Source organism: Phoxinus phoxinus (genome assembly GCF_949152265.1).
Source record: "Phoxinus phoxinus genome assembly, chromosome: 19".
Classification (NCBI taxonomy): Eukaryota; Metazoa; Chordata; class Actinopteri; order Cypriniformes; family Leuciscidae; genus Phoxinus; species Phoxinus phoxinus.
In genome coordinates, this window is record NC_136894.1 from 20261273 (window position 1) to 20277457 (window position 16185).

General features: G+C 41.3%; 1 protein-coding gene across 1 annotated transcript in view; it reads left to right on the forward strand.

The window, feature by feature from the left end:
• Positions 1–16185, forward strand: part of cratb (carnitine O-acetyltransferase b) — a 60069-nt gene that overhangs the window by 41686 nt on the left and 2198 nt on the right. The window contains exons 10-14 of the mRNA XM_079590004.1: positions 435–554; positions 6958–7080; positions 7174–7309; positions 7408–7470; positions 7546–7683. Coding sequence (XP_079446130.1) covers positions 435–554; positions 6958–7080; positions 7174–7309; positions 7408–7470; positions 7546–7683 — 580 coding nt within the window. The remainder of the gene's footprint in view (positions 1–434; positions 555–6957; positions 7081–7173; positions 7310–7407; positions 7471–7545; positions 7684–16185) is intronic.

Here is a 16185-nt window from a genome sequence, read left to right on the forward strand (position 1 = left end):
AAGTTCGGTATTTTACACTTAAAGCCTTGTTTTCAGATCGTATAAAACCTACGATAAAACCTGTTGGTGCTACCACAGAACTTGTAGAATACAGAATACAGAACTTGTCTAAAAATATTGTTTAAAAAAAATAATCACAAGGCTTATAATACATTCAAATGATAAACTTTCGTGAAAGCACAGCACAGTAAAATAACACAAGTGAAACCACGATAGACTGTAATTCAAAATCTCTACCAGTTGACACATTTCTACAGGTCTGTCGTATCTACTGGTATATCACCCACCCCGATGGCCATGTGCGCACTTGCACTCTCTTCAGTGAATATGTAAATAAGGCTGACATTTTAAATTGACTGAAATATCGGCTAGTAAGATGCTGGCCTAAAAAGACATTTGTGTAACGTAATTGACATGTGTTGTTTCTCTGTTAGTAAGAAACCGGACAGAGTGCGAGCTCCGTTAATTCCGCTGCCCATGCCCAAGAAACTGTACTTCTACATCAATTCTGAGATCAAGTGGGATCTAGAGATGGCCAAGCAGAATCTGGATATGTGAGTTCAACTGCCTGTTATTGTTTTGGGCACTTTTTATGGTTGATTTAAAGGGCCCCTATTATGCTAGTTTATAGGTTCATAATTTAGTTTGTGCTCTACTGGAATACGTTTTACATTGGGAATTATTTAAACGGGGAATATTGTGACTACAATTGATAGTTTTGTTATTGGACTTTTATCTTTGCAGATATTTTTCATGGTCAAACAGCAACATTACACACTAAAGAAAGTTGAAAATGTAAAAAACACATTTTCTAAACATAGGTCCTCTTTAATGGTACACTGCGTTCTTTTGCAAAAGAACATTTTGGCGGTGCCTCGGCTCTGCCTGACTATGCAAATGAAAATGGTTATCGTACTGCTCATATTAGAAAACATTCACTACTAGGCTTATAAGATATAACCAGTTAGATAGAAATTCTCAATCTGACTAGCTGAAGCAGAGTTTTTCCTGGGTCAAAAATGGTTAAAAGTTTATTTTAACTAATAGTTTTGAATAAAATTCAATTATAAATACTGTAGTTTATTAAGGCTAAATCTTGCTAACCATGTAGGCTTATCTTACTAAAAAAGGGGGGTAAGCACACTTACGTTCTTATTTTAAGTGTTCTGGGTAAATTATTAGTTTGAAACACTTTACAATATGGTTTGATTTGTTAACATTAATGTATCAGGCTAACTAACATGAACTAACCATGAGAAATACATTTGTTACTGTATTTATTAATCTTTCTTAATCTTAGTTAATAAATACAGCTGTTCATTGTTTGTTCATGTTAGTTCACAGTGCATTAACTAATGTTAACAAATACAACTTTTGATTTCAATAATGTAGGCTATTAAATGTTGAAAATTAACATTTTTAATTTTAAGATTAATAAATGCTGAAGAAGTGCAGTTTATTAATAGTTAATGTTAACTAATGTAGTTAACTAGAGTTTAATAAATGGAACCTTAATTGTAACGTTACCGATTTGTTATACACCGATTCAGTCACTGGTCTCGTGAGACGATCAGTTGTTTTAACCATTCATTAAAATTAATCGGTTCAAAGAAGTCAGTTCGCAAATTTGACGTGTTATACACGTTGTGTGATTATCCCGGCAGTTAGGACATCCCACATGATTTGTCTCAACACGGAAAACATTTCATCACTGAAATGTTATGTCAGCTGAATGTGCGGAACGCTTTTCAGAGAAGATAAGGCAACGTTTTAGCACAATTCACACCCAGCAGTAATTCAGAAAAAAACAAAATTCTCCGAATGAAACTTCCACATGAAACTTTGGTCTTCCGACCTTTTACCATCGTTCAATTTATTTTAATTAATATGTGCGAGGGAGAGAGAGCAAGACAGCGCTTAGTTTGTTCTTAGTTTGAAGCCTTGTTTATACTTTCGCCTGGCTCCGTAGAGAGAGAGGGCTCTCTCTCTGCTCGTTCTTTTAGTTAAACATGCGCCCTGTCACAATCGCAGCAGTTCATTTACATTACTCACCAATCAAATAAGACTTTGGCGGGACAAAAATTTGCTTTGGCGGGACAAAAATTTGCTTTGGCGGCCGCAAAAAAATTTTCACTGCAGGAAAAATCCTGTGAAGACGTTACATTAATAGGCATGGTACTTCCTTGAAAATGAATTCCAGCACAGTGCTAGAAGTCAGGTCAAGTCATCTTCATTTATATAGCGCTTTTAACAATGTAGATTGTTGTAAGGTAACAGAGATTGTTTTGTCTTTATAGCGGTTCTTGAATAAAGATTTTTTTCAGCTAAAGTTAGCTTTGATTGATTCACTTCCGTTGCAAGGATCATTAGTTATTAAATTAGAGGCCGCTAAGACGACATCGTTCTCTCTACACAGACTTTAAACGCGAACCTGTGAGAAACGCTGATGGCGCTCACGTGCGCATTAAGAATTAATTCTATAGTTATGCACATTTGAATATATGTGCGCAGGTTTGTAATTCCCTACAAACCAAGCCTTAAACTACTTGTCTGGCCTTAAAATTTTGAAACAGAATTTTATCACTTCGGGGTAGATACGCGAAACCGGAATTATCCCGATGACGCTTTATCTGTAGAGTGGTAAATGGATCCTTCACAGGGGAGAGACTAGTTGGCACTTCAGCACTGCGTTTAATAACCATAATGAAATGACCCTTCACAATAGATAATGCTTTATAATGAGCTCTGATAGACTGCTACATGGTAATTTATCTGTTCAATAAAATTCCATAAAAACGCCATCTCCATGTTGCTTTTACAACATTTAAAATCCCTACGTTTTCGCCATCTCTGAAAAGCAAAGCCCATGCTGATTTTCATTTAAGAGCTCTGTCACATTCTCCTTATGCCTGTAGACACTCCTCTTTTTGGCGTATTTTTGTGGTGACGGGTGATTCCACGGAGGTTTGAGATTTAGCATGCACCATGTCAACCTTTCTCGCTTATTGTGACAACTAACCACTCTAACACACCATACATGCCGGAGCAACTTTTCTCTTTTTGCGGATATGACAAGACACACACAAGTAAGGGTGTCACCGAAATTGTCACAATCTCGAACTTCGAATAAAAAAATGGAATCGTCGATACTGCCACGCCCCCATGTCACATCCGGTCGGCTTGCCAAGCGGGAAAAAAAAACAAGCGTTTTGAAGTGCTGCGAGTCAACCAGTCAAAAGATTGCATGTCAAATGCAGGAGACCCATTGACAGAACTCGAACCCGCTCCTCGCTCTTTCACTGAAGTTACCAGTGTGGAAGTATTTTGGATTTCCAGTGAGTTATGTTTACAGCGTTCGCGTTCAACGTTCACGCTTCATGTACATAAATGCCGTGGCTGCCGCTGCGGATGCCATATGCCCCAGGAGCCTCTGAAATAACTTCAGTGGAACCGCACTCTTGCCCTCGAATTGACTCAGTAATTCAGTAACTCTGCAATTCAGCAGTAACTGCGCATGCTCACTCGTAAGATGCGCGTACATGGCAACCAAGTCGATTTTGCTCTTTTCCCAGTTGACCCGAAGGCCCAGACGGGCGAGGTGCCGGAGCACCAGATCTCTGTGTTCGCAAACCTGCTCTCGAGAGTGAGCTAGAATCAGCCAGTCGTCGAGATAATTCAGGAATGCGAGCCCGTGTTGCCGGAGTGGCACAAGGGCTGCCTCGACGACTTTCGTGAAGATGCAAGGAGACAGGGCTAGCCCGAATGGCTAGCCCTGCCCCTCGAAAGCAAACCGAATAAACGGTATGTGTCGAGGAAGAATGGAGACATGAAAGTACGCGTCCTTCGGGTCGATCACAAACCAATCCAACAGACGAACACATTCAAAAATGAATTTGGCTGTCAACATCTTGAATGGAAGCCTGTGAAGGGTTTGGTTCAAGATGCGCAGGTCCGGGATTGGCCTTAACCCACCGCTCTTCTTATGCACAATGAAGTAGGGGCTGTAGAAGCCGGACTTCATCTCGGCTGGAGGGACGATCTCGATCGCACCCTTCGCCAGTAGGGTGGTGACCTCCGCACGCATGACAGGGGCATTGCCATCCACCAGCATAAAGCGGACTCCCCTAAAGCGGGTAGGAGACCGTGCAAACTGAATCTTATAGCCGAGCAAGCCAGCAGGACAGATTGGGAAGCTCTAGCTAGGCTCCCAATAACTGAACCAGCGGGGTCATGTGAACAACAGACGTACCCACGATGGGGTAGCGAAGCGGAATGACCAGGCCAGACGTGGGAGGCGGAGCGTCCCGATGTGGGGACGCGGTCATATGCCGCGCCTTGACAGAGGCGGCCAGGGAAGGACAAGCGTTCCGCGGCGACCTCCTCTGACAGGGGTCTGTCGACAGAGGGGGACAAGAGTGGCAAGGTGGAGCATCGCACACTGCCATCCGTGACCACTGGGGGCTCAGAGAGGTGTATGTCAGTTATTTTTATAACCACATTAGGGTGAGGCCAGCGGCGGGGAAGGGAGAACAAAAATATTCTCCCCCGGCCCTCCACTGGGGGAAGGAGTGGCCCTGCAACCACCTCCTGGGAAGAACTGCAACCCATCTCTGAGCTGCCCGTATTAGGGGCGCCACTTCGCCTGGTGTTTGGTAGGCTGTGGGGCTGGTACGGGCTGGGGCGCCTTCCTGCGATATTGCCTGCATATCAGCCTGGTTGAGCCATAGGTGCCTTTCCTTGACCACACATGTGGACATCACCTGACCCGGGGAGCGTGCAGTCACCAGCAGCAGGTAATGTGATCTCGCTGGAATAACACAGAAGAGTCGCTCGTTTCGTAGATGAAGAACTCAGAAAGGCTTGCAGAGGAGTGAAGAAAGCTCTTGGCTCCGAAGCAAAAACATAATGCGTGATTGTTGCACAGCTCCTTTTATACCCAGTTGGTGGGGCGGAGTTGTGCTACGCAAATTCCGCAGACCCATGGCATTGTTTTTCCATTGGCTCGTTTTGTAAAACTCGAAGGTGATAGGCTTCAACCCAACCCCCCCATTTCGTCAGTCACTGTCTGTGTCAGTCAGTCACAAAAGCGACTGAACGAAAGGGAACTGTCCATATCCAAAATGGTTAATATTCTGTCTGATATGCAAAACAAGTTAAAACTGTTCAGAATCAGAATCAACTTTATTGGCCATGTTTGCAGAGACAAACTAGGAATTTGACTTGGTAACAACAAGGCTTTTGTCTGATATCCAAAACTGTCATCAACGGTCTTCCATCCGAGAGCAAGAGACAAAGTGAGGGTAAAAATTAAAGGATAATTCCGGTATTTAACACCTTGAGTCTATATTGTAGTTTGTTTTGGATGAACAAGAGTGGTGGACAACATTTTTTTGACAATGGTTCCTCTCTCTCGAGTTTTTGACTATAATAGAATTGGCCATGGACCCATTTAACATTGGAGTCAATGGGCATGTCCGAAAATGTCATTAAAACAGCCAATAATGTTCGTTTACAAAACTGTTAAACTCACCGAGTGGTTAGTGGTGTTCGTTGATGATTATAAACAATATATCGTTGCAATATATGATTCCAATCCGTTTACTTTGCTATAGTGGAACTATTTTTTCAGACCCTTCACAACCGTGTAACTTCCGCTCAATATTTGAATCTGAAGCGTTAGCACACTCCCGACCACTTGATGGCGATAACCGATATTTATGTCTCGCGGGACACTCACGGTCACAGTCAAATATTACAAGTAACAATTAATGAAGGTTTTGTTTGTTTATTTCGCTTACTCTCCCGGAGCACAGTTGCTCTGCTCGCTAGCCTTATGAGAAACGGAAGCGAGCAAAAAGACTACATCGACCAAATGTAAACAGCCCCCTTTCCGTTTCCGGTAGCGCATTTATATTAACGAGCACTCAGTCCTTCAACAGAATTCAATGGGATTTTACAAAATGACGAATAAAACACGACAGAAACTGTATTTCGCAACACTTTTTGTTTCTGGAACATCAACTAACATCACTAATCACTCGGTGAGTTGCACAGTTTTGAAAACTAATGTTAAAGGTTGTTTTAATGACATTTTCGGACATGCCCATTGACTCCAATGTTAAATGGGTCCATGGTCAATTCTTTTATAGTCAAAAACTCGAGAGAGGAACCATTGTCAAAAAAATGTTGTCCACCACTCTTGTTCATCCAAAACAAACTACAATATATACTCAAGGTGTTAAATACCGGAATTATCCTTTAATAATCTTTATTGAATAATCTTAGTTGTTTGGTTCAATGTTGAACTTCGTCTGGCCAGCACAAATCCAATGTGTGATTATACCAAAGCAATGGAAATGCAATGAAAAATGACTGCTACACAACATGAAGAATTTTCTTACCTATAATTTAGTTGTGAAGACAACCCAGCACAACACAAAAAACTGCAATAGAAAAAGAATGTTAAATTGATAATGGTATATATTAAAGAATTTAGTATGAATTAAATGTAGTAATATGAAAAAAAGATAATAAATACCATAAATGAAGTACAAAACAGATGTACGTTTGCTCTCTTGAAGCCACACAAGCGCACACACAGGTTGCTATTACGAATTATTAAATGGGTTTGAATAACAAATGCCATTGCCAAGTCTGAGCTGCAAGAGCCACTCTACTTGAGTATGTGTAAATATTTGCAGTTCGGGAAATACTTTGGCATCGCTGGTATTTTGAGGCTTAAATACCACAACACAGAAATATGAGAACAATGGAATATGAGATTGAACAACAGATAGAGCTGCGTATCGACTGTGTAGTGGTGGTTGGAAAAGCTGTGCCTTTATGATCGTTGTAGTGATGTTGTGTATATTAGGAAGTGGAGGAGGTGAGGCACTTAAAGCTGATACAATAAGAAGCTAATCTGTTTTTTTGTTGTTGTTGTTTTTCTCCCTTTAGTCTCATCAACGATTTGGACATCAATTGTTTTAACTTCCAGCGCTTTGGAAAAGAGTTTGCCAAACAACTCAAGCTGAGTCCAAACTCCTTTATCCAGTTGGCGATTCAGCTGGCCTACTACCGGTGAGGCTTTCAGAGAAACTGGTCTGTCATCCAATAACAACAGATGATAAAATTAATTAATAAAGTGCGTGTTTGGTCCCTGTTCTCTGCTAGAGTTCACAATGAAGTGTGTGCGGCCTGTGACATCGCCTCTCTGAGGATGTTCAGGGGAGGACGAACAGACTACATCCGTTCTCCGACCAATCAGATGCTGAGCTTCATACAGGCCTTTGATGATGATGCAGTTTCTGTGAGTAATTAGGATGGTGGAGAGGAGACCAAATGAAAAATGAATCATATTTATGGGTAACACTAATTATTAAATGTGTCTGTTTGCATGTATTTAAGAGAGAAGCCAAGGTACAGCTGCTGAGAGAGGCTGTTGATGCATACAGCACCCTCACAGAGCAGGTGAAGAACTAATAGGTTTGCATGTGGAATATTATTATTTATGTTGACTGCATAATGAGTGCCGTTTTTGATCAGTCGCTGATGGGGCAGGGTATAGACCGCCACCTGTTGGGTCTTAAACTTCAAGCCATTGAGGAGGGGCTTAGCGTGCCCAGAATTTTCATGGACACGGCCTATGGACTTGCGACTCACTGGAAACTCCGAACAGGACAGGTAATTGATTTTAATTGCATTCAAACTAAAAATTCCTTAATTTGTTTTCAGAATTAGCATGAATGTGGGCATAAATTATATTTTGAATAGAAAAAATGCAGTACAAACTGATTTTTTTATGTCACATGTTAACAGGGCGTTAAAGACTGCATGCTACGTATTTCTTTATTTTGACCATTTATTGTGATGATGTGGGTTAGGCATGTAACGGTATAAAATTTTCATGTTGCAATAATTGCTGAAGCTTTTATTATGGTATACGGTATTATCACGATATTGAAATGTTGCAAAAAAACACAAAGAAAGATATTTTGAAGAATGTCAGTAACCAAACAGTAGTCTGTACCCATTGACTTCCATAGTAGGAAAAAGAAATACTATGGAAGTCAATGGGTACAGACTACTGTTTGGTTACTGACATTCTTCAAAATATCTTTCTTTGTGTTCAGCAGAAGAAATAAATTAATACAGGTTTGAAACAACTTGAGGGTGAGTAAATGATGACAGAATTTAAATTTTAAAGTGAACTATCCCTTTAAGGACAAGCGGCAGCGTGTTTACTATTAGGGCTACTGTCTCTTTAAGACCTGAAAGCAACGCGTCTAATATGTACTCATATGACAAGCAGATTTCTCTCAATTTTCTCGGTTTGCTTTCAGTTTAGACATAACCAACTTTCTTTATGTAAACCTTGAGTGTATTTGACAGTATTATCTCAAAAAGACTCGAAAGATAACTTGGTCCAGTATGCAGGCGCTGTTAGACAGGCTTTTAGTGCATGCGCGCGTCGACTGTTTGTGCTCAGAAAAGCGCCCGTTAGAACAGCGCATCAGCAGCGAATGACATGTTTAACCGGCAAGGCTTTAAAGCACATGCAAATAATGAACTTTTGAGAACTGCAGTGTCCTGTTCCTCTGCGTAAACATTTAATGTGAGTATTTGTCGCGTTGTACACTGGGCTGTTGACGCAGACTGCTTCAAAAGCACGCAGCAGCTTGTACCAAAGATCACAGCACAAATTTTAACTATATCGCTATATATGCGATATGGTCTAATTCCATATCGCATCTAAAAATATATCGATATATTTTTTATATCGATATATCGCCCAGCCCTAGCATGGATGTTAGCGGGCATAGGCGGAGGGTGAACTAACTCCAGGGTAAGGCTAAGGCAGACACCAACGTGTCGCCTAGCAACAACTTAAACGTCACAGTATAAACGCTCCCGTTAACTCATCTGTTATTAACGCGACTATACGTTTACAAACTGTTAATTTTAGCAAAAAAGCAAGCAGTATGCCTGGCTGGCAGCTAATATAAATAAACATTCCCTTACCTAATGCAGCAAAATCCTGCGTTTAGACCTGGCATCATATGCGTTGATGATGTCCTCGTTGTTTAGTTTTGTGGTTATGTCACTCTCAATATGCAGCAGACTCAAGGATGAAAGTCTCTCCTGGCCCATTGTTGAACGCATCCAATTCTTTACGCGTCGCATAGCTGAAAAAGATCTCTCGCATGTTGCGGTCCCCACCGGTAATGTTAGAGCCAACTTGAAAAGTTTTTCGAAGTTTGGATAAAATCCAGTCGAGAGTGCCACCTTAACAAAGTTAGGAGATGTGTGACGTGAGTTCAGTTTCAGTAAATTCATCTCAGTACATGCCAATTTAGGGTTGATAGAGAGGGTGGTCGCGTATTTATTTAAAAGAAAATGCGCGCCTTCTGGGTCACATTTTAGCACTGCATCCACACTCTTTGCTATTCCCATGGTCTGGGTGTAAAACCGGGACTGACACTCACCCAACAGGGTATCCAAAACAGGAAAATAGAGCTGTTGGGCCCATTTCTCTTTCATGCTTTGTGTGATGTTTGTTTGGTATTCTCTTTGTCCAAGGGAACTTGTGACAACAGATGAATCCAACGTAGCAGTTCTTTTCACAGTTCGCTTATGTGTGCGATCGCGTTCATCTTCACTGACTGAAATGTCAAGTGAATTACAAAATGCTTCAATCTCCATCCATATTTCGTCCCACTTTTCAGTGGTCCTCAGGTTCTCAAGGCCGTTTACTGTAGATTCCATGACACTTGAGGCCTGAGATAGTGTTGTGTCTTTCTTTTGTAGTGCCTTGTGCGCAACATGGATCAAACTGAAAACATGGTAAAACACCAAAAGACACACACAGAACGTGGCCTTCTTGAGATGGCTTAAGAGACCGGATGCCTACGATAAGGGGGAACAGAGAGCTCGGAAAGAGTGGAGAGCAGGGCTCTTATTGAAGTCTTGACAGCTGCTATGTTTTTCCATCGACACGCCCATCTCGTTTTGCTGAGTGCTGTCAGTTCGGCTTTAACCCCGAGCTCCTTTTGGTGCTGCTGGTATGCATGGTGTGTGCCTGGTTGTGAGAAAAAAAACATACAGACTCTTGAGGATGTGGAAAAACGTAGATACTGTACGATTTACCTTGCATGCATCGACCAAAACCAAATTCAACTTGTGGGCCATACAGTGAATGTACACCGCAGATGGATGGTCTTGACGGAGTTTCTGCTGAACTCCGTTAACGTGACCGGACATGACAGCCGCTCCGTCATAACTTTGTGCAACAATGAGTAAGGTGTAGATTCCACACGCATCCAGAAAGTGCTTTATGTGTCCATAAATTCCAGTAGCATCAACTCTTTCAGAACAGTCAACAAATCCTAGAAATCTTTCCTTTATCTCAAGCTTCTCTGTGTACCTCACACACACGGCCATTTGTTCCTCTTTAAAACTCCGTGCTTCGTCCACTAGAACAGTAAAAAAACCATTGTTTTCGATGCCGTGGATTATTTTGTTTTTGACTAAACCAGAAGCAATTTCTAAAATTTCATTTTGTGTGTCAGGGCTCGTTAGATTGAACGGGGCCTTTAATCGAGCACAGAAAGCGTCGTCACGTCTGGCGTACAAGTCACACAGCTCCAAAAAGTTCCCACGATTTGCAGAAGTTTCTCTCTCGTCATGCCCTCTCAGTGCAAGTCCTTGTTTTCCTATATAGAGCAATATGTCAACAATGGATGCTGCATATTCCCTATTGCTCTGCACTGAGGTCCTGTGAGATTCACTTAACTGTGCAGTGATGGAACCAGTAGCTTTGGTTTGCTCAAAGCAGTGCCACTGATCACTGCACTGGCGATGTGGTGCTCTGTCTGCGTGTTTCTGTAACTTTGCTAATATATTCTTCCAGTCACATACTCCATTTGCAATAAAAGCAGGGTCTCTGTATGCACCACTAGAACTGCACTGAAACAATCTACATGGGAAGCAGAAAATCGCGTCTGCCTCTTTGCTGTATTCAATGAATGAATATGCCTTATAGTAATCGGACGAAAATGACCGGTTCTGCTTACCGAACAATGTTTTTGGGTATTCGGGCAAGTAGGGTTGTGATGGTCCAGTTTCATTTGTGCCCAAATCCACAGGTGTGCTGCTTTTATTGGTAACACGAACACACTCAAATATCCGTTCACAAGGCCTGATGCAGCCAGACTCACCGGCTGTAACGGTATCTGTTGATATTTGTGAAGACGAGCTTTCTTCTGAGTTTTTGTCAGATATTTGCACACTTGAATTGGATATGTAAGGGCTGTTGTTTAGATCGTTTCAGCTTGAAGTCTTTGTCTTGAAAAATGTTCTTATGTCCATTATGTCAACTAAATTGGCTGCCAGCTCAAAATTAGCCTTTTTTTTTTCTCTAAAGCACATAAACCCGCGTTTTTAGGCGAGTAGGCTACCGGATATGGGTGTCAAAAACAATTTTTTTAAATTAATGAATTTGTAATTAAAGTGATCACAATTTTAATAAAAACATTGTAATTTATGAATAATATTGCTTTCATTTATTTAAAGGGCACCTATTATGACATTTAAAATGTTCCTAATGTTGTTTTGGGAGTCCCCAACAACAGTTTTACATGCATGCAATGACAAAAAACACTTTTGTTGTCGTATAATATGCATTTATTTTTACCTGATTTGCTCACCGACTCCCAAATGATTCGTTCAACGACTCATTTTTCCAAACCCCTCCTTTGCGCGACGCTAATCTGCGTTGATTGGTCAGATGACCCAGCAGTGTTTACAGAGATAATACTTATTGTTTAACACGGAGTACAATTATGCTTTTATCAATTAAATTGTGTTATAATAATAATTGTAGTCCACTGCTTTGTAGTTTGTAGTAAAAAACTAAAAATAAGAGAATTTATTTAATGTTATGTTAGCGAGCATAGCCCAGAGTTCATATTGTAAAAGCACAATCAGTCTTTGTTTGCATTAGCCCGATGCATAAACATAACGTTTTTACAAAAAAAAAAAAAAATGCAGTTACGTTACGAGGTATTACTCTATTTTTTAAGACAACTCCGAAAACAACGACAAACACTTCACATATCTCAATACAATTGTCATTGAAGACCTAGAAGCTAAACGGTGCTTACTCAACAAAAATAATAATTATTAAGCATGCTACATAAAACATAAAAGAAACAATTATTAATAACACTTACAGGTTGTGATACGGAGGAAGCTGATGCAAATACACTTGGAACTGAACCTTCCTTCAATATCAGTCAGCTCGCGAATCCAAGTTTGATTGCATTTAAAGCAATCGTCTTCAAAATGGCGCGAACAAAGCACAAGGCTTGGACTATACTTCTGTGGTATAGTTATATGAATTGTAGCCACTTAGTCTTCAAATGCTCCTCCTTGGGCAGATGAAAAAAGTTGGCTTTTGAGTCGCACTTCAGAACACAGCGTCTCGTCGCCATGATGTTTTGAAGTTTTCCCTGGCCTTGGAGCGCAATAAGTGGGCGTATCGTATTCAAATAACTTGACAAGTTGACATCATCTAGTCAGAGAAAAAGCTTCGGTCTTCTAACGATTCATAAAAATGACTCAGAGTCGACTCTTACTTTTGAAAGACAATAACTTTATATACGGTGCACTTTCATATTTCAAACTTTGCAGGATGTTTTTGTTCACTTAGATTTATGTTACACACTACATGAAAGGTAAATTAAAAAATTCCATAATAGGTGCCCTTTAAAAATTGTTTATCGAAAAAAAAAAATCCTGCATAAATGAATTGTCTCTGCGCGTGCGCACGCCATGCAATTTACGTTTTCCACAGACCACAGCTGAGCCAGCCCAGCCGCGCTTATTTTTTAGTTTTGGAGTGGATGAAACTGATCATAGACCAGCTATTATGGGCAGCTTGTCTTTATAAACGCAACTAGTAGTAGCAGGGAGGCTGCTTTTGACGGAGAAAATTTCACTCGAATTGTATATTGCTAGTCTCAAGTCTGTGGCCAGGGGGAGGCTAAGCCTTCCCCAGCCTTACACATGCTCCGCCTATGTTAGCGAGCCCACGCCGGCTACGTTAGCGAGCCCACGCCAGAGGATCGATCGATGAACACGACAGACTCTCCTTCGCCGCATTGGAAGAGGATTGGCCGGGCTCTCTCGACCCCACCATCGCTTCTCAGTCTGGCGCCAGCGTCTCAGCCACCAAGACTAACTTTGACGCGGAGATGCTTCGGATCCTCACTAAGGCCGTCTTGGACCTCGAGTGGGCCGCGCCCGAGGATTCAGGCAAAATGTTATTTTGAGTTGAAATATTTTATCTCACTCACTTGAAATAAAAGTGAAGCTTCCGCGAAGAAAAGTTTGCAGCAAGGCTTTGAACCAAAGACGAACAAACAAGATCAAGCAAGACTACTATTAAGAGTGACATTTAAGGGATAATAATGTATAGATTCATTATAAGTTAAACTTATAACACAGATTTTTTTTTCTAACCACATAATTTTCGGGGACATATTGAATTGAGATTAATAATACATCGATTATAAATCGATTTTGTTCCGCGTACAAAACAATCGTCCAGACAAGATGATCACAACACTATTATTATTCAAATAATATATTTGAATGAAACGAGAGCGCGCCGTGCGTCCGTTGATACATGGATGTGCGCTGTGTTATAATGCGTTGCTATGACGACGGTCATTATAATGAAGGAAATGCCACAGGATAGAATCTTGCTTAAAAAAAAGTGCATAGAGCTGCTTGTTTTATTTGTTGTTTGTTGATTTTCAAATATAAAACTTGTTGAAATGTTTTCAGTGTAAGCATTAGTTCTTTTTGAACACTTTCATCTCATTTTAACAAAACCGTGATAACATTGATAATCACGATAATTTTGGTCACTATAATCGATATATGAAATTCTCATACCGTCCCATCCCTACATTGCAGTTTATCATACTCCAGTGGCTGGCCAACCGCTAGGAAGAAACGACCTGGTGGTATGGTTTCTGAAACAGTACGGTTTCTCCAGACCTCCGTCTGTGCCGTCATTGGACCTCTCCACGGTCCTTGGGGCCCTGAAGGGACCACCGTTTGAACCGCTCCAGTCAGTTGATCTAAAACCTCTCTTACTAAAGACTGCTCTCCTGCTGGCACTGGCATCTATCAAGCGAGTGGGTGATCTGCAGGCACTCTCTGTGAGCCCCTCCTGTTTGGAGTTTGGGATAGGTGACTCTAAAGTTACCCTCAAACCCAGACATGGCTTTGTACCCAAAGTGCTTTCAACACCGTTTAGAGCACAGGTGATCTCGTTATTAGCCCTTCCCCCTTCCGCTGGGGATGGGAAGGCTAATTTGCTCTGCCCCGTCAGAGCACTGAGAATCAATCTAGAGCGTTCTGCGTCTTTCAGACAATCAGAACAGCTCTTTGTCTACTTCGGTGGCTGATTCAAGGGGTATCCAGTCACGAAACAAAGGCTGTCCAGATGGATAGTGGATGCCATATCTATGGCATACACCTCAGTGGGTCAGGTTTGCCCTATAGGTACTAGAGCCCATTCAACTAGAGGCATGGCTTCATCATGGGCTTGGTCCTCTGGGTTTCCTATTCAGGACATTTGTGCGGCGGCCGGCCGGTCCTCGCCTTCCACTTTTATGAGGTTTTACCTGCAGGCTAAGGTCGTTTCAGTATGATTAAGACCCGACGGTGTCCGTTCTTATCTACATGTTATGTCACTGTTCATAAGCACATTATCCATTATCTCATGAACCCGCCTTGGCAGGTTCAGATATCCCTTGTACTTAATAGACCCGACAGTGTCCGGTCTTATTGGTATATTTGTTGGGTATGAGCTTACTGACGTTATATATATGTATATTATTAGACCCGACAGTGTCCGGTCTCTTTTAATATATATGTTTTGTGTTCTGGCTTGTTTCTGTGAGCTAAGGAGTCCTGAGCTGCAGTAGGCAACCAGTTACTTATAGTGCTGCGTTTTGCATGGCGTTCCCACTGCGTATTAGCTACGCAATACGATGTGACCGTTGTCAAAAGGGAACGTACTCGGTTACTTTCGTAACCTCGGTTCCCTGAGAGTAGGGAACGAGTATTGCGTAGCCGGCCGCACTATAACATGGCAAGTTGTCGCTTCAGTCGATTAAACCTGCTATAATGGCTATTTCGGGCAATAATATTGGTCTAGACCACGCCCAATTTGGCAGTCTCTGACGTGTGTCGGCGCACTTGCTAGCTCATTGGCGCAGCACAGCCAATGAGTGAGCCAGACACACTCTGTGCTAGCTGTACAGCTGCAAATGTGTTTTACAATTTAGGCTTCAGTATTATCGAGGAAAAGGAGTTTCCCCACTGCGTATTAGCTACGCAATACTCGTTCCCTACTCTCAGGGAAACTAGGTTACGACGGTAACCGAGTACGTTACTCATTGTTAGTTCATGTTACCTCAGGTTTTTATTTTTAATAATATATTAGTAAATGTTAAAAAACTAACATTAATTAAGATTAATAAATGCTTTAAACATATTTTCATTGTCAGTTTATGTTAACTAATGAATTAACTAATGTCAATAATAAAGCCTTATTGTAAAGTTTTACCGAATCAATCAATATCTAGCGCATGTTGTAGTCCTGATTAAAAAAAAATTAAGTTGGACAATAAATAGCCTATTATATCTATATAAGTATTTGGTGCTGTGGTAAACACCATTGCGAATACAAAAATCTGAATGGCAGTTTAGAAATTCTTCTCAGAAACAAAGTAGCGCAGCTGCTTAGTTTAAGGGGTTACAGGGGTAATGGCTGCATGTCTGCTGTTCCTTCAGCGCCATCTGCTGAGTGAATGTGCATTTTCATTCAGCGCGTCTCTTTCACTTGTCCCGCCATTCGCTCCTCATCCCTGTTGGGCTTGTTTACAGAGTGCGCATGCCTCTTTAATGCAAAATACAGCGATGTTGTGCATTTTAACCAGTTGAAGGTCTCTGTAGACACCCCAGGCTCCACAAATGGCAACAAAAACCAACTGGGCCAACTCGCACCACAAAACATAACAAACAGTGTATCGCAACTTGACTTATCTAAAATGTAAACCAGCTCTTTGCTGTTGCACTTTCTGCATAGGCCTAGTATAAACTATGAAT